The following is a 25,534-nucleotide window of genomic DNA, read 5'->3' on the forward strand; positions in this document are numbered from 1 at the left end:
AAGTCCATAGTGTATACTTTCCGTATGGTCGATTTTTGTTGTCACAATGTTGAGAATGAAATGTGGACAAGATACCTAAATTTCATATAAAATTTACTGTATAACAATATCTCAGTTAATTTAAGTAGCAGATAGGTGTCGTATGTAATATTGAGAAATATTCCGTCTTTCGAGACTGTAATAAAAGTTTTATTTATACCACAGTCATTTCGCTTTTTTCTAAAAAGTTCTGATTAAAACAAAATTGGCGAAGTACACAAAACTGAATTGTGGACGTAATAACACATAGAAACTAAAATATATTGTTAGTGAGGCGCAGTGCGCAAACAATTTGTGTTTGTCAAAACGGACAGCCAACACTGGCCAAAACAGATCAGTTGATGAAAACATTGAATACGATGATGTTGCCAAAGCAGCGAGGCAAAGAATTGCGTCAGACAATCAAGTAGCTCGGCAATGTACAAGCCGAAATTCTGCTCTAAATAATACTTTTAATACTGTCGAAAAGAATATATCTCAATATGAATAGTAAAACAGCGACTGCGGAAGAGAAGATACACAAACAAAACAGATAACATGAATATTGTATGTGTCCCTTTTCATTGTTTTTAATTGCTGAGAAAAGAAATATTGGAGGACAAAATTAGAAAAACCGAAAACTTATTATGGTTATAATGAAGAGACAGAGCACTAGAAATTTCAAAAAATTACATTCAAACGAATAAAATTCCTGAAGTAAGACACTTCAATATTGTTTTTAAATAAATAAAATATTAAGCATCAAACAACATTTGAACTCACAACCTTGCACTTAGCATCCAAACACTTTAACCACTACGCTAATCCATCTCGGCGATCGAAAGAAGTCCTGGAGGACTCTAAAATACCATGCAAAATATCGACAAACACTGTTGCTATGACTATGAATTATTCATGTTTCGTCGAAGTGCAATAGGAAATAAAGAATTACCGCTGTTCTTTATTGCGAAAAAGCTGTTCGTGAGAAGGATACAAACACCTTTTCTTGCTATCGCCTGAGTTAGGAGGCTTGTTGCTTGTTTGGTTTAATTAATTAATAGAATATGAAGTAATTGGTATAAAGAATGCTTTTTCCAAACTTTCTATAAAAGAAAATCTGCTATCAAGACATTGCTTTTGTTCAATTACTTTATTTACGACTGAAAATTTCTAAGACTGAAGCCACTCGTCTGTCCGTGCTCTGCACTGCAGTCGAGCTCTGGCAACGTCATTCTCTGTTCATTGGCTGACTGTGTTTTGTGACGTCGGATGTGCAGAAAGAACCTAAACTTGGCCGCCGTCGTAAATGGAGCGCACTATAGTACAGCTGAAACCAAAGATAACCAATGTCAGGAGTTATCAATAGTGAGTATTAATAATCAATGGGTGCGGTAGTGTTAATTATGTCCCTTTGTTATATAAGGAAGGAGAGAGCAGGATTCCATCCAGAATTTAAGCAAGAACCTCAATTACTATTCATAAGCTCACATGGCAATGTAATCGCAACTGCTTCCTTAATAACACTATCCAGTAGCTGGAAGTTCATGCCAAAATCTGCATGTTGTTATATTCCAAAATATGCATGTTGTTATATTCCATAGAGTGACCAGTCCCAAGTCATAGTACTGCAATAGCAGATTTGCTCAGCTGTTGTAAGCATAAGTGATGCTTACACTCAGTACACTGATCTTCAAAGGTCCTTATTGTCTGACCAATATATGACATGCCACAACAGCAAGGAATATGATGGACACCCTCCTTAAACAAAGCAAAATCATCCTTGGTGCAACCTTTAACACTTTGGGGCCTGGCCACTTAGAAGAATACTGGGGCTAGGATACTGGCCATTTATGCTGTTATTTAAAGCATGATTGGTACATATGGAATGGATAAAGCACAATTGATGCATATAGAATTGATCTAACATCAATAGTATTGCATACTAAAAAAAAGGACCATTGATGTATCATCAAGAGTAGTACGTACCAACAAAGGACCTAGCTTCAAGATTTATTTTTCATATTTAATTTAGTTCTTTGATGCATTACAAATTTGTTGAAATACCAGCAGTTGTCAAATACTTCATCCAGCTCCATTTCTATAGCTATTTTAACATTTTATGATCTGGGAGAAACTAAATTTTCACAGAAAATACATTGTTTGTGAAATATGAGATACTCATATTTCTTCTGAAAGTAAGCAGATTGCACCTTGTATTGTTAATGGTAAAGTAGAAAATCAGTTTGGTCCTTGTCGTGGGTATGAGCGGATATCCCATCATAATACAGGTATCAGAAAAAGTTGTTTTTGTGCTTTGTTACAGATATTGTATCACTGCATTGAGGTTGTACTACAGTGAGATACGATTCAGATGTTATTCACATCATATTATATGTACACGCCTTCCTTTATATCAACTTTGACTTAATAAAGAGTAATTGTTATTAACCATAGGCCATTATACTCTAACGGAAGTTGTAACGAGCACCCCCCCCCCCTTCCTCCTCCCCATGCTTCCACCAGATGTGCTCAGTAGTAGACAGCTCGAAAATACCCTTATCAATCCAGATAATAATTTACAGTTTCATCCATTCATTATTTATGTAGATGTCATGCCAGTTCAATACAAACTGTGGTAACACAGGCAGAAAAAACCTTTGACATAAAATCAGTATTTTTTTAGTTACAAGAAATATCAGTGGTGGATATTAATCGAATTCTGGGCACGGATCCTCATTGGATTGAACCATGTGATGCTTAATCAACAGCTAACTTATGTGCCCCAAGCCCCTTGGTTGTGTACTATTGTGTACATGACATTTCTGAAACCTGTGAAACAAGCCACAAGTACAAATTGTCTAAGGAAATTAACTACATATTCATTAATCCCTGTTATCTACAAATTATGCCTCAATCTTCACTGTGAGAATGCGATATTAAATAGTATGTACATATACTGCACCTGCTAAGAAATACGTTAGTGGAGTAGGAGGAGCTAGACAAAAAATGAATTTTTTTGGACTCATTTTAACTTGTACTTTATTAGTAGTCAGGCATCACATAACTGCTAGCAAATTATTGGAAATTATTCCTGAATAACAGACACTTTAGTGATGTTAGTAATTGACTTAAAGCATCATATAGACTGTTCTTATTGCTGGTACTGATCCTGTGAACTGAACTGTTGGATTGAAAGAGAATGTTATTCACTCAAATTTAAATAAGGATTAAATGTACAGAAAAACACTAAGTATATTTTGTCCCAGTTACTTCCAAAGGATTCTGCAGGACATTCCTGCATGAATATCACAAATAATGTTGTTCGTACTACATGCTTTTGAACTCAGAAAAATAATATTGCATATGCCATGAGGCAGTCAAAGTGAACAATGAATTCTACCTAATCTTCTTTAATAAAATATGAGTACATTACTTTATTTAAAGAAAGCATTGTGACATAATGTAGACAGGCAAGGACATGAATGAAAGAAATTCTGGTAATCAGTGAGATGGTTTTTAAATTAAATTTGAAAATGAATTAAGAACAAAAGATAAGAATGAGGAAATACATAAATTATGTAGTGAGGTGTGTGATATTTGTGTAATGGTGGTAAGAAATAGTGCTGATCTGTAGTAGGAAGAATGAAATATTTTAGTATTGTATGTTGCCACCTTGAAGTGACTCTGCTGTACTAAGCTTACTTCTTACAAGATTGTGCATAATATGCAAGAATTCCATGAAAGGCTTTGCAAGAGACAACTAAAGTGCCAGTCTATTGTTAAAACACACCTTTAAGAGATTTACATGTCAGGAATTTTTTAGTATTGTATGTTGGCACCTTGAAGTGACTCTAAGCTTACTTCTTACAAGATTGTGCATAATATGCAAGAATTCCATGAAAGGCTTTGCAAGAGACAACTAAAATGCCAGTCTATTGTTAAAACACACCTTTAAGAGATTTACATGTCAGGAAAATAGATTGTGCCTAAGATATCTAATAACACATGCGAAAGCTTGAGGTCTGGCCTAAGACATCTAATAACACAGACAAAAGCTTGAGGTCTGAGTGTGTACTAACAATAAGACAGATAGGGGAGAGGCTGAGCAATATAGAGGAGGTAATTACAAATGATATCGTTTTGGGCCACCTGCCCCACATCTCTCTCTCTCTCTGTCTCTCTCTCTCTCTCTCTCTCTCTCTCTCTCTCTCTGTGTGTGTGTGTGTGTGTGTGTTGTATGGAAGGCAAAAATACCATATGGAAGAAAAGCTCTGGATTAGTAACTGATTATTTTGGAGAGTCTTTTGCTGTATATTCTTCAATGATCCATGTGTTTCTTTCCAGATTATAAAAAACTCTGAAGTTTTGGAAGTTTTGCATAATGACCGTTTCATGAAAGACTATGTGATGTCTCTATATGACTGTCATTATGCGGAATTCTTCAAAAATCTTGGTAAGTTTAGTATGTTGTTTATAGCTTTGGGTCAATTGTCATTCAGACTTCCTTTTTCAGTGGACTTAGTGAATGTATTACTACAGCGTCAAGAATGATCATGGAAACACTGAGGCAAACATCTTCTCTTTCCTGCAATAGGGCCTTCTTGGGACCATATCCAAATTTCAATTTTTCATCTCCTGTTTTCTCTTCCTCTTCTTTTTCATTTTTTTCAGACTGTGCTCTTTACATTTTAATTCCTCCCTTGGAAGCATTCTATTTGCAAAAAGTTAGCATGAGTTGCCTGTTTTCTAACCAAACTAGAATTCCTATTATGCCTTTTTTTACAGCCACCTCAGTATGCAGTGCTGTTATGGGGCAATTCCTTAGAGCAAAAAGAAGTTTTATTTGGCAGAAAAAGGCCATTAGCTTTATTGGTAGACTAAGAAACCCTGTGTCATGTAGAGAATACTTTAAAGACCTCAAATTACTGGACAGTTGCAACACTGTTTATTCTCAACTGCTTGGTGCATATCAAGGAAAGCCAAGACAGCCATAAACTGTGAGAGTCTATACATAACCATGACACATGTCAAAGGCTGATGATGGACATTTCGGTTGTTAGACTTAAAAAAAACCCAAAACCCGTACATAGACATACAGTTGTTTAATATGTTAGCACTTACAGCACACAGTGTATCACTGAATATCTTCAGAGATGTTCCAAAAATGTGGCGTGAACAAAAAGCCTTTTACACAATAGAAGAATCTGAAATGCATAATAAAAATTATCTAATCTACTAAAGCTGCTGTGTGATATGACAACAATATTACTTGAGATTTTCCAGAACTGTTATTGCATAATACTGTTGTGCTTTATTTTCATACTGCATTTATACTTAAAGATTAACATGTATCCAGCATATTTCATTTATGTTTATTATAGTGTTTTTCTCACAAGGGAACCTCCCCATCCCACCCCCCTCAGATTTAGTTATAAGTTGGCACAGTGGATAGGCCTTGAAAAACTGAACACACATCAATCAAGAAAACAGGAAGAAGTTGTGTGGAACTATGAAAAAATAAGCAAAATATACAAACAGAGTAGTCCATGTGCAACATAGGCAACATCAAGGAGAGCGTAGGCACAGTAGCGTCGTGGTCTCGTGGTTAGCGTGAGCAGCTTCGGAGTGAGATGTCCTTGGTTCAAGTCTTCCCTTGGGTGAAAAATTTTCTTTCTTTATTTTCGCAAAGTTATGATCTGTCCGTTCGTTCATTGACGTCACTGTTCACTGTAATATGTTTAGTGTCTGTGTTTTGCGACCGCACCGCAAAACTGTGCGATTAGTAGACGAAAGAACGTGCCTCTCCAATGGGAACCGAAAACATTTGATCACAAGGTCATAGGTCAACCGATTCCTCCACAGAAAAACACGTCTGATATATTCTGGTGACGGCATGTGTGTCACATGACAGGAATTTGTTGTCGACCCACCCAACTTGTACACTTGGCGAATGGGTAAAAAGATTCTTCTACCTTGCCCGATTTAGGTTTTCTTGTGGATGTGATAATCACTCCCAAAACACTGATGAAAACATAATAGTTTGTCACATAAACTGAAAATAACTTTTCACTCGAGGAAAGACTTGAACCAAGGACCTCTCGCTCTGCAGCTACTCACACTAACCACAGGACCACGACACTCCTGTGTTTCTGTTATCCTTGATGTTGCTTATCTTCCACATGGACTACTCAGTTTATATATTTTGCTCATTTTTTCATAGCTCCACACAACTTCTTCCTGTTTTCTCGATTGATGTGTGTTCAGTTTTTGAAGGCCTATCCACTGTGCCAACTTATAACTAAATCTGACGGGGGTGCGATGGGGAGGTTCCCTTGTCAGCATGCATTGTATTATGTTAACAGATAGTGTTTCTCCATTTGTCTGTCTGCATGTTGCATTTATATTTAATGACTACTAAATGTGTCCAGTATGAACCATATATATTTCTTCAACATATAGTAGCTATACATTGTAAGACATCAGTTGGGTGGAAAATGCTTGAAAGCTGGATCATTAAACCAAATTAAAAAAATCAAATCAAATGTTTTTTAAAACTTTGCTTCCAAACTTTTCTCTTTCTATTACTTCTTCTTCTCTTACATTGTATCATTCCAAGTCTTTCTCAACCTTTTGGAACTAGATGGTTGTTGACTTTCTTCCAAAAGACATTTGGAATTGTGTTTGTTAGTCTGTTGTCATTACTTTTGTAAATATGTCCAAAATATAGTAATCTACACTTCCTGCCGGCCGAAGTGGCCGTGCGGTTAAAGGCGCTGCAGTCTGGAATCGCAAGACCGCTACGGTCGCAGGTTCGAATCCTGCCTCGGGCATGGATGTTTGTGATGTCCTTAGGTTAGTTAGGTTTAACTAGTTCTAAGTTCTAGGGGACTAATGACCTCAGCAGTTGAGTCCCATAGTGCTCAGAGCCATTTCTACACTTCCTCATTGTTTCTGACATGTTTTCTATGTTCTGATAAATTTCATTGTTATTTTTTTATTTCCAAAACTCTGAAATGTTTAGAGGAGCTATTACTCAACTGGCTATTAAAATTACAGTGTCATGAAGGTGAAATATAACTAGTGTCAAATAGTGCTGTAGTTACACTTCTTAGTCAGGGTGTTCCTTTCTCCACCTACTACAATAACCTGATCCTCTTTGCCAAAATATTTGCATAGATTCCTTGTGTCCTCTGTCACCTAGCTAAGACTAGTACTTGGCTTGGTACCCTGTTCCTAATTTGTCCTGTGCCATGTGGCCTACAACCCTCCCATGTCCACTGCCTAGCATCAAGACTCTTTTCTTTCCACTCTCTTTTGGTACCAATCTACACTGAGTTTCTTTGCTAGAAGTCTGTAGCATCATACTGAGACCAACAGCTCTATGAGGGTCTTCTCGTCCTATTTCAGGTAACAAGTCAGTCAAACTTATTCAGTACTGTAAGTTCAAATGTAGATGAAATTGAAGAGTTATACCTCTTTCAGTTCTTCTTTTAACTCAGTAGTATTTAAAACAGTTCCTGAATCTTTTCAATAAATGTAATCCTTTTTAAAGCCCATGTATTGTCTAACCCTTGGTTTGTTTCTATAGTATGTGTTCAGGCTGGTGATCTTCTGATGAACCTTGAAAACCTGAAATCCTCAGGTAATTACATTTCACTTTGTAAAAAATCAGGGAAATCTCAGGGAATTTCAGGAATTTCATAAAATCTCAGGGAATTCTGTGTTTCTAACCTTGCATTGGAATTTGATTTTGTTGGGTTTTATAAATCACAAATTTTAAAATACTTAATATTTCAAATATGTTAATGATACATGAATATAACTGCAGTCAAATATCTTAGCCAAGAGGAAAGAAAAGTCGTCATTGTGAGTTGTGAGATGCGCTGCCTCCCCTCAACCACCATTAATTAACAGAAGCTTCCATCTGGCTTCCACATACATGTAATTCTCAGGGTATTTTTTTCAAGTTTGAGTATTTGAGTAGCCACCCTGGTTTTTAATGCAGCCTTCTGTATATTGATTATGTGCAACAAAAATTACAGTTATTTCAAATTGCATTTATCTGCTTCAATTTTTTTTAATTAACTGAAAAGTTGTAAAAGAAACTTAAAGTAACATAATCATATGGTGGTTATAAATTTTAATGAGATGAGTGGTACTGGTTCTTATTTTCACATATATTCATAATATTAGGCTTCATAGACAAAAACTGAATACTCATGATGGCTATGGCATCAAATTTGTTGTGGTGTTTATTGTTTTTCAACACGCAAGTTAAGAATCTTGTTTTGCACATATATGTAATTGCAAATGGTAAAAGTACTGACATAGCATTTTACAACAGTTGAAGATAGTCATGTTTGAAGTGGTACCGAAATTCTACTAATGGAATTAATTTAAATTTATCTTTTGATGATGATTGAAGCAGATGTCAGTTCAATAAATATCTTTTTATTGTAGTGCTGAAATTGTTGAACATAATTCAGTTTGATATTTAATCTGCTGTTCATTTAGAAAATAGAGATTAAAATCTGCTTTAAAATTTTTCAGCAGATGAAAAACTTCTTCAGTGAATGTCTCTCCTGTTTCAAACTCTTTCTCTTCTGAAACACCTTTTATAGTTGGGAAATGGAGTATATATACAAATTATCAAAATTATCTCTTTTTCCCTAAAGCAAGAATTTTTTGTGGGTAGTATTTACATTTACTTGCTTGCCATGAATGATTAAATTAGGTTAATTGATCTTTGGAAAAATGTCACATAAATAGGCAACCTGAAGCAGTCAATTTCTATTAAATAACTGACCTTTCAATTTGAAGTTGTGTTCTTCAAAATAATTGTCTGACCTCAGTATGGAAAGGAAGAAATGTGTGTACATTTACCACATAAAATTTTGGATAAGAAATTATTCAGTGGTTGAGATTTGATCAGCTTAATGATTTTGATGACCCCATCAACAACATTCTTACAATTGGAGGACAATTCTTCTGTAGCAAGTGCCTACTGATGGACTATGTAATGGCAGTTTTTGGCAATGTTTCTTATAAGCTATACAGCCTCATTTATTGCACAACTTATGAGCTTTGCTCTGTCATACAGATATCAAAGCATTTGTCCATGGTATTTTATTCTTCTCAAGGAAAGAATTTAGGAGACAAAGTATTTGAGTTCAGTAGTGTGTGGTGGTAGAGATTGGGATAAAGGAAGATCCTCTAGTAATGCATTTTCTACCGACATCTATTACTGTTAATACTCCTAGTTGAGCTACATTGTTAGATTCATCCATTTACAATGAAAATTTGCATTATTTGAGATGAAAAATAAGTCATATTGACTGTGTCATTTGAAAAAGGGGCCATTGCTATTTCTTATGCTGATTTTAACCAACATACATTTTACTATCTCAGTAGCAGCAGGCTGAATAAGATTTTTTGCAACTGATTAGGCTTCTCCACCTTGAGCAACCTGATAGCTGACTAAATGAGCAGCCTCCATTGCTTTTTCATTCACTGTTATTTTAGTTTGAAACATAGATTTTTAAAATTTTTGCTTTTGTTACTTTTTTAATGAAAAGTTCAACAAGCAAACAGACATTCCCCTTCATATAAATTGCCTCAAGGGGTGGAAAATGCAAAGTGGGGGGTGGGGGTAGTGTGGGGTGAGGGTAGGGAGAATTGAAATATTATGTAGATAGTGACCTCCTTTCATTTTTAATAATTTAAACTGTCGACTGTAAAACATTTTTACAAGGCAGGACAATGGTAGGCTTCTATAATATATATATATCTGGTCTCTGATAAGTACAACATTACTCACTGTCAGTGTTTCCTTCATATTGGCTATCCAAATTAGTAAGTGGAAACAGTGATTAAAATTTTTTAAAAAATATTTTAGAGGCTTCATTTCAAATGAAAATACCTCCTATTATTTCTGAAGGATACCCAAACACTTTTTGCATACATCCTCTGGAATGTTTTTGCCTGAACCAGTCATCCCTAGTAGTACAACTCCTTTTCATCAACTTCTTCATCAAAAACTTTTTTTATTTTTCAAGCTGCTGTCGCCTGTTGCTGTTTGGAGAATCCTTTCAGTTTCAACCCTTTTTTCTTTAACCATCTTTGCAACAATAATAAAGGACAGTCTGGATTTACCAACAACTATTTGTCCTTTTCTGGAATTGGCTGTTCTTACTCTGGATATCTGATCTAAGTAATTTGCTAAGTATTTACAGGTAAAATTTGAATGCTTAGTTTTCCTAATTAAGTTCGCATGAGTTTTTCCTATAATTGAAGTGGTTGACAGAAGAAAATGCTAACCCCCATTTGAGCCAACCATTTCTCTGAAAGTACCAAAGCATTATTGCTGCTGTGCAGTATTGCTCACATATTTTTCATTTATAGTGTTATATTGATCTCTGGATTGATGAAATCATCTGTAAACTCCTTCCCATCCTTCTGAAGTAATTCTTCTAGCTTTGTGTGAAATGGATTTTGTATTTCCATAACCATTTTTGATTTTTAGATAAGCCAAGAAATTTACTAAGTCCTGACTAGGCACATACTATTTCTTTATTTCTTTGCTAGGTATGTGTCCTATCAACTTCACATTTACAAATACTGTAGCTGAGAAATGATTGCTCATACTAATTTCCACTTAGAACTTCTTTTCTTTTGCAATGTGTGTTCTTTGTTATCACATGAGTGCTCATCTTGAGTTTCTACCTCCTCTGCAGTATCCAGGGTTGCCTCAACTGTGTGGACGTTGGTGTCCATTACTAACATTTGTGTCTAAATGGAAAGCTTCTGTAATATTGTGAGGACTTGATCTTATTCCTGAAAAGGCAAGTAAGTCTTAATATCTCACTCTCCTGTTTAGTTGTGTGAAATAATTTAATCTAGATGGCAAAATCACTTGGACTTGCCTCCTACAGCCGAATCCCAGGTCAGATATGCTCCTGATTGTGTGTCAACCAAAACTGTTCTTTGTATGTTTTCTTAAACTTAGCAAAATAAATAAATGTAATTTTACTTCTATTTCTGTGTGATCTGTACAGCCTGGACTGTAAGATCTGTGTCAGTATAACTTCTGGTAAATCACTAAAGTGGTTCATAAGTTCAACTAGATGTGGTTGATTACTGCCTAAGCATTTTTCAATGTTGAACAATGCCACCTGCCACTGCATATATATTGACTTTGCTATTAACATTCATCTTTTATTCTATGTTGTGTAATGCAGAGGTGTAAGATTCTAGTTCCTCTGAAATTTGACTTTGATGATCTATTCTGTGTGCTCATCTAGCTGAACTATATTCGTTACATATTTGGCAAGATATCAGCAACAAAAGTTCCTGTGATGTTACAGGTAACCCCCAGTATACTCCATGGAGGGAAATCATTGTTGACTATCAAGCGTGCATTTGGTGGAAAAGTTGTACATTCTTAGCCTTCCAGCAAGGGGATTATCCCAGTTCCTATGCAGTTCAGGCCATCTTCCAAAAGTCCAACAGAGGCTCATGCCCATTTAAAGATTATAACACACTGCTATACTACAGTTGATCAAATAATTACTCCTCTAATAACCCATCCCTGCTGTCATGAAAAAGATTATTATAGTGCTACCGGAGAAACAGATTTTATAACAAAATTAAGCATCTGCATTTTCTATATTACCCAGGCTACTTGTTTTCAGTTATAAATTCATCTGTAATATAGAAAGAGCTATCCAATCAATGATTACAGTGGTCTGATATGCCACAATTAAATCGTTATGAAATTACTCTCCTATAGCTTTTCCCTTAGCCAATCCATTTGACACAAGAAAGATAATTTACCGTAATGTTCATGTATACAGAAAGAGGAATAAAAGGAGTCTGGATGGGAAGGGATCTGTTTATGTGTGTGTGTGTGAGAGAGTTGTCTTCAGTCCTGAGACTGGAGGAGAGAAATTACAATCATCCAATGTTCCTTGGGAGCCTAAATAATTGTGGCTACTGGCAGTTGGTGGAAGTAAATGATCAGAACAGTTCAAAACTCAGTTGTCTCTGTATGTGATGCAGTCTGTAGAGAAACAAACTTAGATTTTGTAAAATTGAATATCTTTGCCTTCTACACTACTTAAGTTTTGTTTAATATTAAAATTTCATCTGTTGTATAGAAGGAGTTTTCTTATTTGATTTAAAATTTGTTTGCTATCTATCAGACATTTTATATGCCTTTGAGTATTTTTTTTTTAAAGTGCAATGATACTGAATGGTGCTTGAAGTCAAGTCTTCCCAGGTACATCCTATGTACAAGAATTCCATATATTACATAGCGTACATGCTTAATTTGGTGGACTAGTGACTCTTTTAACATATAAAATGAAACAGTAATGCTGAGATAACATCATAAAATAATTTTGTTTTGTTGCAAATTGAATGGACTGTTTGTGCAATGTAGATTTGGACAGCATGTTTTTATATCTTAATCTTAAATTATTATTTCAAATATCAATAATGATGCTACATTGTAGTCATATTTGTTCCAGCTCAAGTGGAAGACTTTCTTAAGCATGATTATTACCTTAGCCCTCACTATCGTCACTATATACGAGAAATGCGACTGAGAGCATATACCCAAATTTTGCAATGCTATCAGAGCTTGACTTTGGATTTTATGGCAGATACATTTGGAGTAACTGCTGAATTCATTGACAAGTCAGTATAATATATAAAATTATAATAATATACAAACTTATTTTGACTTCTCATTTTAAATATGGGCGGAAATGTGATAAAAGTGAACTTGTTCTTATATTTTATTATTGTTATTGGATTGTGCTCCATGGCTAAATTACTCTCTTCTGGGTTCTTAATTGTGTTTCTCAATCCAGGCTGGTTTTTTTGCTATTCATTAGTGTACAAAGATTGATATAATCTTCAGAAAGATTTTGTTGTTGTTACTCTTGTCTTACCACCCACTTGATAAATCTTCAGAAAGATTTTGTTGTTGTTACTCTTGTCTTACCACCCACTTGATAGGATTATCAGTGACATTTATCATTTTAACAACAAATAGTTTGAATTTTGCAAATGGGATGCTTGTAATACTGCCCCAAAGTATGAATATTAGTATTTGTAAATGCAACTTTTTTATGCATATTAGAACAAGCCAGTAAAACCTGGATTTTTTTTAAACAATTGAACTTCCATGTATAAAAGAGCTTGAAATGTCTAATTGCTTAACAAATGAGTTAATGTGTTTAATATTTGATGTTAAGCGTGCAAGTTAGGAAAAGTTTAGAGAAGGTTTGAAATTATGTTTAACGTTTCTTGAAAGTTGATAAGTGCTCTCATTATGAAGCACTGGATGAATATAGTCTGGGTGATTAGCATTCCATTTTAAGCAAATTCAGTTGTAGGAATGAGATCAAAGAAATTCAGAGACTTATTGTGATGGGTGTATTTCACTGACTCCGTTGATGTAAGAGTGTTTTGGAGATGCTCAGAAAACTTAACAGGGAATAACTAAGGAAAGGATGTTCTCATCTAAGTCCGTGGAACAGATTTATAAATATGCATCTACATACATACTCCCCAAGCCACCTTATGGTGCATGGTGGAGGGTACTTTGCACCACTACCAGTCATTTTCGTTCATTGTCCACTCACAAATGGAGTGAGGAAAAAATGACTGCTTATATGCCTCTGTACAAGCCCTAATACCTCTTGTTTTGTCTTTGTGGTCCTTACACAAAATGTACATTTGCAGCAGTAGAATCGTTCAATAGTCAGCTAAAAATGCCTTTTTATAAATATCAACAGTGTTCTGTGAAAAAAAAAAAAAAATGTCACCTTTCCTCCAGCAATTCCTGTTTGATTTCTCAAAGCATCTATTTAGCTATCACATGTTGAGTGAATCTGAAAGTAACAAATCTAGCATCATGCCTCTTAATTGCCTCAAATTTTGCCTTTAATCCTACCTGGTTTGAATCCCAAACTCTGAAGGAATACTCGAGAATGGGTCGCATTAGCACTCTGTATGCTATCTCCTTTGTAGCTGAGCTAGCCTGTCCTAAATTTCTCCCAGTAAACTTAAGTTGACTATTCACCTTTGCTACTGCTGCCTTTATGTGTTCATTCCATTTCATATCACTTTGCAATGTTAAGTCTAGAAATTAATTGTTGTGACTGTATCAATCAGCACATCAGTAATGCTGTATTCGAATATTACAGGATGCTTATTTGCAATAACTTATACATTTCTACAGTGAGAGCAAGCTTCCATTCATCACAAAATAGAAATTATGTTTTAATCTTCCAGCTGCCTTCCACAGTCACTCAACGGTGATAATTCCCTGTGCAGTAGAGCAACAACAGTACCAATACATGTATTTTCCACTGTCAGAGTTACCAGAATGGTTTTCATTTATAATTTTCCTCTCCTTCAACACTCTGTAGCATTGTTGGATGATGTTTCCGGACACAGGTTCCTGTATAAAATTTGATGTAGTAAGTCCCCTCTACAACGTCTATAAATGCATAATACAAATTGTGAAACACTCTGTGTACATTCAAAAATACTGACACCAGTGATATTTCAGAAAACCATGTTTAGTAACTCAACTTCAGTTGTTATGTCAATAGTAATATTACCATTGCCACTGGTATACCTTCCATGATACCTTATGACCAGAATGTCTTCAGATTCTTTGCATTACTCCAATTGTAGTAATACTCCCACACTCTTCATGCTTCTCAGAATCCATGAATTCAACAGTCCTGGATGCCTCATTGTTGCTGGTCGTGCGCTCCCACCTAAGGAACCTCCAATCTCATAGACTAATACTCTCAACCAATGTGTACAGTGTAGCCTCCCATATTAAAGAGCTCAACTATTTCCTTCATTAGTTCTTAATTATCCTCAACCAAATATCACCTCGATGCTTCACTGTTTTATGCCATTTTCATACATGCCAACATCCTTTATGACCATGGACTAGCCTCTGTGAAACACTACTACTCCCACTACCTCATACATGAAATCTGGCAACTACGTAGATTGGAGTTGTACTTGCTCATAAATTCTTTGTTCTTGAAATCCTTCTGGCTTCAGTCTCTTCTAGCTCCTGCCCTGCATCCAGTTCCACCCTGCCCAGTATCTTAACTATTCATCCTGCACATCTGCGTGTTTCCCCAGTCTCCCCTTCCTCTGTTCTGCTACCCCCTCCCAATCCATTTCCTCAATCTCACCATCATCGTGCACTGCACCATGCTGGTATATGCCTGTGTAGCAGTCCTATTCTGTGCAATTGCTTGCTCCTTTCCAGCTGTCAGCCACCCTTCTCAAATCCCCTCGCCCACTCCCCACATTTCTTCTCCCCTCACTCACTCCAGTCAACACAATCCCTCACTCCAATCACATTGTCACACTGGAGAACTGTAGTCTCACTACTGCAGCCAGCACAATGTGTGTGTGTGTGTGTGTGTGTGTGTGTGTGTGTGTGCACATGTATGCATGCATGTGCGTGTGTGCGCACACACGTGTGTGCTCTACCTCAAAAAAGGATTCATGTGAAAGCTACCAAAGCTTTCAATCTTGTTTACATAGCTTTTCATTATGTAGTGAGTTGGTACCCTTACTCCTAAACTATTTGCATTCTGTCAGGACTTTCCATTACCATATGTAGAAAAAATTAAAACTAGATACACAAAAAAAGGAACAAAATAGTACAGTCTTATGAAGGAAGTAGCTGTGAATGTGATCTTGGTGAACCTGAATTTATTGTGACAAATTCATCAAAAATATTTTATACTACAAGTGCTCATAGCACCTCGGGTATGCATTTTGTAGTCCATACGTACTGGACTTTTTTCCTTGTTTTGGTCCATACTTTCACCCCTGGAGATTAGCTACACTACAGTCTTAGCAACAACAGTACCAGTACATGTATTCCGCTGTCAGAGGTATCAGAATGGTTTTTGCTTATAACTTTCGTCGGGTTCATTTACAGTACAGGGACCCTTACCTCAAATTGAATCATTTATCCTTCTCGATCATCCTGGAAAGTTTGTAATATTGTCAACAGACTCATCTTGTATATACGTGCATTTACAGGTGCTGGCACCTGTAAGTTTTTTGTTCTGCAGCATCAGTGGATGACATTTTTGGACATTGTTTCCTATGTAAAACTTTACCTACTAAGTCCCCTCTACAACACGATGTCATGTTTCTGAGTAGAGAAGGAATTAGCGTGTTTCATCAAAATATAATAGGTATTAGAGATAAAGTTAGTGAACTGCTTATAGATGTAGACTCTGAAATTATTGGTATATTGGAGCCCCATTTAAATAATTGACAGTTCAGAGGCTTCCTTTACCAGGATACAGATTAGCTGGCTGTTTTTCAAGGAGTTCCTTACAGACTGGGGGAGTGCACATGTACGTAAAAAACAGTATTCCATTTGAGTCCATAGATGTATCACGGCACTGGAGTGAACAGATATTTGAATGTTGTGCAGGAGTAGTTGAATTTAGTGAAACTAAACTTACAATTGTTGTTGTTTATAGGTCCCCTAACTCTGGCTTCAGAGCATTTCTGCTCAAACTAGAGAGTTTTCTTGATTTACTTTATAGGAAGTACAAGAAATTATTTATGTGTGGTGACTTCAATATAAATTTTGTATATGATGGTGCAAGAAAAAGGATCTGGGTAGATCTCCTAAATTCATATGATCTGATGCATACAGTTTTTTTCCAACTAGGGTGCAGGGGAACAGTAGCACAGCCATAGACAATATTTTTATTCATTCTACATTACTAGATGGGCATTCTGTTAGTAAAAGGGTGGATGGCCTTTCAGACAGTGATGCACAATTTTTAACACTAAAAGGCTTTTGTACTCAAACAATTACAGACTATATAGGAAAGTTAATCCAATGGCAATAGAGAGTTTTTTAAATGTAATCAAGGAACAGAGTGGCAGAATGTTTATAGTGACGACAACATAGATGACAAATATAATGCTTTCCTTAACACATTTCTCGTGCTCTTTGAGAGTTGCTTTCCATCGGAACATTCTAAACGGGGTACTAGCAGCAAAAGGCAGCCTGAGTGACTGACTAGTGGTACTACAAAGCGGAAAGTGTATCAAAATGTTAGAAGTCAGAATCAAGCTATAGTAGCCCATTACAAACAGTACTGTAAGGTGCTTAAAAATGTTATTAAGAAGGCAAAGAGTATGTGGTATGCAAATAGAATAGCTAATTCACAGGATAAAATTAAAACCGTATGGTCAGTTGTGAAGGAAGTGTCTGGTCAGCAGCACAAGGTTGATGATATATAGTCATTTCGTAGTAAAATATTTCTGTTACTGATAAATCAGGTATATGTACATTTTCTGAACATTGCTGGTGAATTAAATAAAAATTTTGGTTTCTATAGGGAATCATATAACTCTCTTGGGAAATGAGTTTCTGAGATTGATGTCTGAAATATTCCTCCGTTATAAAGACAAGGGGGAAATTTTGTCAATAATTAAATCACTGAAGACTAAGGACTCTCATGGATATGATGGAGTACCTAGCAGAATGTTAAAGGACTGAACTGCACATGCTAACCCTGTACTTAGCCATATTTGTAATTCTTCCTGTAGAAATGGTCAGTTACCTGAACAATTAAAGTATTCAATAGTGAAGCTACCTTATAAAAAGGGAGAAAGAGATCATGTGGACAATTTTAAACCTATTTCTATGTCATCAGTGTTTGTTAAAGTTACTGGAAAGGCTGTGTATGTAAGGATGATTCAAATCTACAGTTTGGCTTTGGAAGTTGTTTAACAACTGAAAATGCTATATTCTCTTTTCTCTGTGAGGTACTGGGTGAGTTAAACAAAAGGTTTCAAATGTTAGGCATATTTTTTGGTTTAACTAAGGCATTTGATAGTGTTGATCACAAAATATTGCTCCAGAAGTTGGACCATTACAGAATACGGGAAGTAGCTTACAATTGGATCATCTCTTACTTTATCGACAGACAGCAAAAGGTCATTATTCACGGTGTTGAGAACATCTGTGATGTGGCGTCTTGAATGGGGTATGGTCAAATGGACAGTGCCCCAGGGATCAGTGTTGGGGCCACTCCTGTTCTTTATTTATATAAATGATATGCCCTCTAGTGTCATGGGCAACTCTAAAAATATTTCTGTTAGCTGATGACACTAGCTTGGTAGTAAAGAACATTGTGTGCAACATTGGCTTGGTTTCAAATAGTGCAGTTCATGACAGAAGTTCATGGTTCGTAGAAAATAAATTAATGCTAAATCTCAGTAAGACTCAGTTTTTACAGTTTCTACCACACAACTCAACGAAACTCAACATTTTGATTTCACAGAATGGGCATATGATTAGTGAAACTGAGCAGTTCATATTTCTATGTGTTGAGATAGATAGTAAACTGTCTTGGAAAGACCACATTCAAGATCTTGTTCAGAGACTTAATGCTGTCATTTTTACTATTTGAATGGTATCTGAAGTAAGTGATTGTTTGACACAAAAATTAGTCTACTTTGCTTATTTAAATTTGCTCATGTCGTTTGGTTCTATATTTTGATGTAAATCTTCCCATTCTAAAAGGATATTTTTGGCTCAGAAATGCGTGGTTCGGGCAATAAGTGGTGTAAGTTTGTGAACCTCTTCTCGACCGCCTCTCAATATATACAGGGTGGAGAAAAACTGTGTCATGAAATTTTAACCCTTGATAGCTAATGTTGTGTAGGTCAACAACGCGCAATTCTTCAACTGTGGAAACTTGGTGCCATGCGCTCTGATTGGCCGCGGGGCTACCATGTTGCCAGATGCTCTGAACACCACATGTCCCAACATATCCATTGTAGTTTTAAGATAAGACATACCAGGTACAAACCCATCAATAGCTATTAGTTTGCATACAGAAAGTCTTTTATAAATTGTGTTATCCCTGAAAAGGGCCTTTTATGTGGCCAGGATAGTGTTTACTTAAAGTAGGTGCTCGAACTGGTGACCCTCTGATGTGACACAAGCTTGGTAGTATCAAACAGTGTTTTGCGAACTCTTTCAAGGATTCCTGGCATTGCCTTGATGTGACTGGTGGCATGTTGAAAGTGTTCCATCATTTCCTCTTCATTTCTAGATGGTTCACATCTGGATGGGTGAACTAGAACCTTGAAGAAAAAAAGTCAGGTGACTTGAGGTGTGATGATCACTGGGGCCGTGTTCTACGAGCAACTCTGCCAGTTACCCGGCCATCAAAGAGTTCATTTAAATATCCGATCACAACATGACTGTTATGTGTGGGTGCCCCATCATGCTGCAACCACATGCATAGAAATATGTCCAGGGGAACATCTTCCAGCAGGCCGGGTAGAGTTTTTTGCAAAAAGTTAAGGTAATTTGCCCCAGTAAGTCGAGGAGTCAGGCAGACTGGCCTAATCAGATGGTCACCCACAATGCCTGCCCAAATGTTGAGTGAAAATCGTTCCTAATGTGCGTGAACATACATGACGTGAGCTTACATGTGAATGCCTCGTACGTGAGGTGGAGACAAACAGCAAGACCTATTCGACACGTGTGCGTATCACGTTGGGGCAGTGACGGGGTGAGGGACATTTGTATGTGTGATGTGTGAACCAACAACCAGTGTGCTGCCTGTTAACAAATGAATGACAACAGGGCAATCCCACGGCCAATCTGAGCATGTGGCACCAAGTTTCCGTAGTTTAAAAATGGTGTGTTGTCGACCTACTCAACAGTAGTAATTTTGGTTCTACTGTCATCAGCTATCCAGGGTTAAAATTTTGTGACACAGTTTTTCTCCACCCTGTATATCCTTTACTGTCGTTTCCTGTTGACAATATCAGCAAATTCCTAAGAATAAGCAGCTTTCACTCAGTTAATACTCGGCAGAAATCCATCCTGCATTTGAATCGGACTTCCTTAACTCTTGTGCAGAAATGTGTGCAGTATACTGCTGTACCCATTTTCAATAAGCTACCACAAGAATTCAAAAATCTTAGCAGTAATCCATGCACTTTCAAATCGAAACTGAAGAGTTTCCTCATGGGTCACTCCTTCTATTCTGTTGAGGAGCTCCTTGAAAAATTAAGCTGATTCTTATGTTATATTTACTTAAACCTATTGTCTTGACTTTTTTGGGTTCATAAACATTTTATTTTTATCTGTTATTACATTTATGTAGTAATTTCATGTGCTGGCACGTTCCATGACCTTGAAGATTTGCTCCTCAATTTGGTCCTTCCGAACTTGATGTGTAAATAAATAAATAAAATAAAAAATCTCTAGAAGTGTATAATATGAATTGTGAAACACCATGTATATGCAGTGTCCCAACAGTACGAAATACTTATAGAAAACAGTCTATTGACGGATAACAAGCATAATTGATAAAATATTGTTTTTGTGAAACACAGCTACTTATTCACATGAGGTAATATGTGCTACTGGTGGGGGATCTCAAGTTTATTTCATACTTTTAAATTTCTCCAAGGAAGTATTATAGGCCCTCTGCCGTAATCTTTAATCTTTATAAACAGTTTGGGAGACAATGTGAGTAGCCCTCTTATATTGTTTGAATATACATCTAGTAAAGTTATCTGAAAATCAGAACGAATTGCAAAATGCTTAAGACAGAATAGCTACATGGTGCAAAAAGCTGGTAGAGCACTTGCCCACGAAAGGCAAAGGGCCGGCCGAAGTGGCCGCGCGGTTCTGGCGCTGCAGTCTGGAACCGCGAGACCGCTACGGTCGCAGGTTCGAATCCTGCCTCGGGCATGGATGTGTGTGATGTCCTTAGGTTAGTTAGGTTTAACTAGTTCTAAGTTCTAGGGGACTAATGACCTCAGCAGTTGAGTCCCATAGTGCTCAGAGCCATTTGAAAGGCAAAGGTCCCGAGTTCGAGTCTCAGTCTGGCACACAGTTTTAATCTGTCAGGAAGTTTCATATCAGCGCATACTCTGCTGCAGAGTGAAAATTTCATTCTGGAAACATCCCCCAGGCTGTGGCTAAGCCATGTCTCCGCAATATCCTTTCTTCCAGGAGTGCTAGTTCTGCTAGGTTTGCAGAAGAGCTTCTGTGAAGTTTGGAAGGTAGGAGACAAGGTACTGGCAGAATTGAAGCTGTGAGGACAGGTCGTGAATCGTACTTGGGTACCTCAGCTGGTAGAGCACTTGCCCGCGACAGGCAAAGGTCCTGAGTTTGAGTCTCGGTCTGGCACACAGTTTTAATCTGTCAGGAAGTTTCATATCAGCGCAAACTCCGCTGCATAGTGAAAATCTCATTCTGGAAACATCCCTTAGGCTGTGGCTAAGCCATGTCTCCACAATATCCTTTCTTCCAGGAGTGCTGGTTCTGCTAGGTTTGCAGAAGAGCTTCTGTGAAGTTTGGAAGGTAGGAGATGAGGTAATGGCAGAATTGAAGCTGTGAGGACAGGTCGTGAGTCATGCTTGGGTAGCTCATCTGGTAGAGCACTTGCCCGCGAAAGGCAAAGGTCCCGAGTTGGAGTCTCGGTCCGGCACACGGTTGTAATCTGTCAGGAAGTTTCATGTGGAGCCATTGCAACTCCAGTGCTGTGGCCAGCTGTGCTAGGGTTTTAGTTTGAAGATCCATGGCACAAACAGCATGATCAAGGTAGTACCACAGATTCTCAATTGGGTTTAAATCCTTGGAGTTTGGTGCCCAGGGGAGTACGATAAACTCACAACATGCACATTCACTCGACCTGTGTGACATGTTGCATTGTCCTTCTGTAGATGCCAATGTGCTGATGAAAAACAAACTACATGGGTCCCCAAGAATATATGTGTATTTATATTGATCCATTGTGCACTCCAGAATGACAGAATCACCCAGGAAATGCCACAAAAACATTCCCCAGACCATAATGCTACTTCTGATGATTGCTACAGGGTGTTTGCTGTCAGACATTTCACACTGTACACGGCAATGGCTATCTGTCATCTGAGATGGCCATCTGTCGCCACTCAGTGGACATGCAGTTGTGGTATTGGGGTGAAAATTCCAATGTTTGGCATGGATGAACAGCAGTCAGCATGGGTGCATGAACCAGGCGTCTGCTGCGAAGGCTCATATACAGCAATGTTCACTGGACCGTCATTGAGGAGGAGATATTGTGGTAGCCCCTTGGTTCATCTGGGTGGTCAGTTACTCAACAATTACACATCATTCACCACTGTCATGTACTTACTCTGCACTGCTATTGCCACCAGCTGCAGACGACATTGAAAGTAGAAAGTGGTCACATTAATGTGACTGGTTGTGTATGTAATCCTAAGTATTCTGTGAATCTTTCAGGCAGGCCAGAGAACTCTGTAACTTCTATTTCTGAATCCGTGAAGGTATTTTCTCTTGCAAAGTTGCTATGGTCACCATCCCATGTTGAAGATACACATGTCTTGATATTGACTCATCATGTGCAAATGAAAATCACAACACTGCACAATGTCTGTGATTTTACTTATGGTATCTTGTTCTATGGTTTTCAGATGCACATATCATTCAGAAGCTAGAAGAAGTAGGGATACACACGACTCCACTGGAGTGGGATGTATCACCACTCTGGCAGGTTCAATCTAAATAGTAAAAATGTAAATTTTGTGTGACTAGGGCCTCCCGTCACGTAGACTGTTTGCCGGGTGCAAATCTTTCTATTTGATGCCACTTCGGTGACTTACACATCGATGGGGATGAAATGATTAGGACAGCACAACACCCAGTCCCTGAGTGGAGAAAATTTCCAACCCAGCCAGGAATCAAACCCGGCCCTTAGGATTGACATTCTGTCACACTGACCACTCAGATACCGGGGGCGGACATCTGAATAGTTGACCCACAAATTACCAATGAGTGCTTTCTGGAATTCAATAAAAAACTGATTTCAATTTATTCGTTACAACTAAATTAGTGACCCATCAAAGGATGCAATTGAGAGAAAAGCAGCATTAGCAAGCAACTGAAGTCATTAGTCGTGTCAAATGTTACTGTGCTTTCTGAAATAATAAATTAGGCCCATGCCAGTTCCATCACATTCAAGTTGGGATTGTAGGGCAGTAAGGGGGATATTTTGTACTTCTTGCTGGCACCATGTCTGTTGACAGTACACACACCTTCTCAGATGCTTTGTTGGCTTTAATTAAACAGTTCATTTTTTTTCATTTTATTATCACAGATTATTTATTTATTTATTGGCTTGTAAGCACTCTTAAAATGGGAATATGAGGCCCTATGCCACTTTGTCAACCTGCCTACTGTGATGTGACATGTTACACATAACTATAATAGATGCAGATGGGGTATTCAGAAGCATCACTTCCCAGAATTTCATTAGTCCACCTGGCCATAATAATTGCTCTTGGTTGACATTACCAGAATTGGAGCTGTCCTTCCCTAACAAACCCATTCTTTGACATAATATGAGCTTTGATCATCCTCTGTGTTGCTTCCCCACATTGTAACACGCATTATGCTATCTGCTTGAAAGTGTTTGTCAAGTGTCATCTTATTGTCTATCCAGGTTTCATCCAAGTAAGACATCTTGACTTGTAGCTTCCATAATGAGTTTAACTTTGATGACAAAACAGGTATGACAGTGCATAACATCAGCACACTTTAGCATCACAGTTCACTTATTACTAACATGCTGCCATACAAGACCCATTGAATTTAAAACTGTGGTCAAAGAAGTGCACCTCTACTTCCAGTCAATCCTCTCTTGTAAAACTGGTAAAAGCCTGCACTAGCTAGGCACTATCATTTTCACATGGTAAAACGCTTCAATAGTGCACGAGTAAATCGTTTATTGAACTTGTCAATATCACACAGTACTGCACCAGGTCTGCTCTTATGTGTGTAAGAGAAAAAGAAAAAAGCATATCTCATGTAGCTGAACCACAGTAAACATATCTTTCAAAAGTAAAGATTTAATGAAACTATCCATGCACTGTACTGTGTGCTTTGCACAAAAGATTACAGAAGTAATAAAGAGAATTCACTAGCAGTGGCTGATTGGGAAAATCTCATCAGCCTCATAAAACTGGACAGGCTTTTGCCTGTGTATATAACAGATCTTAATTGAGCCTGTTCAATAGCGTGATGAAGTCCCTTTTTCTGTTTTTTCTTTGTCATAGCAAACTAAAATTTTCTGCATAACTTTTTGATTCCTGCTGTGTATGTCAGTTCTCCTTCTCTCTTATGGTCCTGATGGCGAAACGTGAAATCCTTGACAGAAAAGGAATAGCCTTTTCATCCAATCTAGTAAGTTACTGAAATCTAAAAATCAAAATGACAAGACAACACTGTAGTAATCTAAGAAAGGGTTATATATGTTGTCAAATAATGCATGCTGCAATTCTGTTGAAACAGTGTTTGATAACTATTGTTGGCAGCATCTGTAGCCAAGTGAATATCATCCATCTTCCTTCCATTTCCTCACCTTGCTTCCATGTTCTCCATCACTGGCAGTTATGAAGAACCTTCCTATCATGGACAAACAGAAGGAACATAGTTAGTCTGGCTATTGAACGCTACCTCTCTCAACACCCTACTGACTCAAAACCATCGCCTTATGCCTTACACAACTGTCTTACTGCTTCACAGACAGGCTTTAATCCCAAAACTTAGACAACAAACAGATTTCTTGTGCCATATCCAGACAAATCCTTAATCCTTTTCACCATCCCCATGAACCAGTTGCAAGGGAGCACTAACCCACCTCCATAATCAACCAATATTATCCTGGACTTGTGCAACTAAACCGTTTCCTTCACTAAGGCTTTGACTACATATTTTTATGTCTCAAGACGAGGAACATGTCACACACAATACTTCTTATCATTCCAAAGTGGTATTTCACTGTAACCCAATCTAAGTATTAGGTTGGTGCATAACTATACAGTGATTTCTTTCTTTCTTTATTTCATTTTTTTTCATGTTGGTATTCTGTTTGCTATAGGTTTGTTTATTGATTGTCATTTTTTATTTGTAGTTGGATATAAGGAATCTATTATTTGAGTGCTTCCTTCAAAAACTCGTCAAGTCTCGAAAAACAAATTCACAATATCCAGACACTGAAGGCTTCAGTATGCCAGTATCGATACATCTGAATGTGTACATGAAGTGCATATGGGACCTGAAGATGGCGTACAAAATTCTGAAATTGATAGTCAAAACAAAATTAAATAACTTCTCAGGCACGTATAGCAGTTTGATGATCTTCCTTGATAAATATTTTACTTCAGTCTGTCTAACAGAATGAATGATCATTGAAAACTGTAGCCAAGAGCAGAGTTCATCATCCAGTGACAGAACACACTTCTGAGCACATGTTCAATGTCAGTGGCTGATTGACAAAAAGTGCCTTATAGATCCCTCTTTCTCCCTTCCCCTGGTGAGCTTCTATTAGTTAAGGTCAGTCCTGTAGTTCTCCTGGCTATGATGTCATATAGCCCCATGGTCCACTCCCATCTCGAC

The 25,534-nt window shown here is 37.3% G+C and overlaps 1 protein-coding gene across 1 annotated transcript in view; it reads left to right on the forward strand.

The window, feature by feature from the left end:
* Positions 1 to 25,534, forward strand: part of LOC126252943 (26S proteasome non-ATPase regulatory subunit 6-like) — a 138,613-nt gene that overhangs the window by 110,091 nt on the left and 2,988 nt on the right. The window contains exons 5-6 of the mRNA XM_049953952.1: positions 4,363 to 4,471; positions 12,546 to 12,714. Of these exons, the coding sequence (XP_049809909.1) occupies positions 4,363 to 4,471; positions 12,546 to 12,714 (278 nt within the window). The remainder of the gene's footprint in view (positions 1 to 4,362; positions 4,472 to 12,545; positions 12,715 to 25,534) is intronic.

This window comes from Schistocerca nitens, chromosome 4 (genome assembly GCF_023898315.1).
Source record: "Schistocerca nitens isolate TAMUIC-IGC-003100 chromosome 4, iqSchNite1.1, whole genome shotgun sequence".
Taxonomy (NCBI): Eukaryota; Metazoa; Arthropoda; class Insecta; order Orthoptera; family Acrididae; genus Schistocerca; species Schistocerca nitens.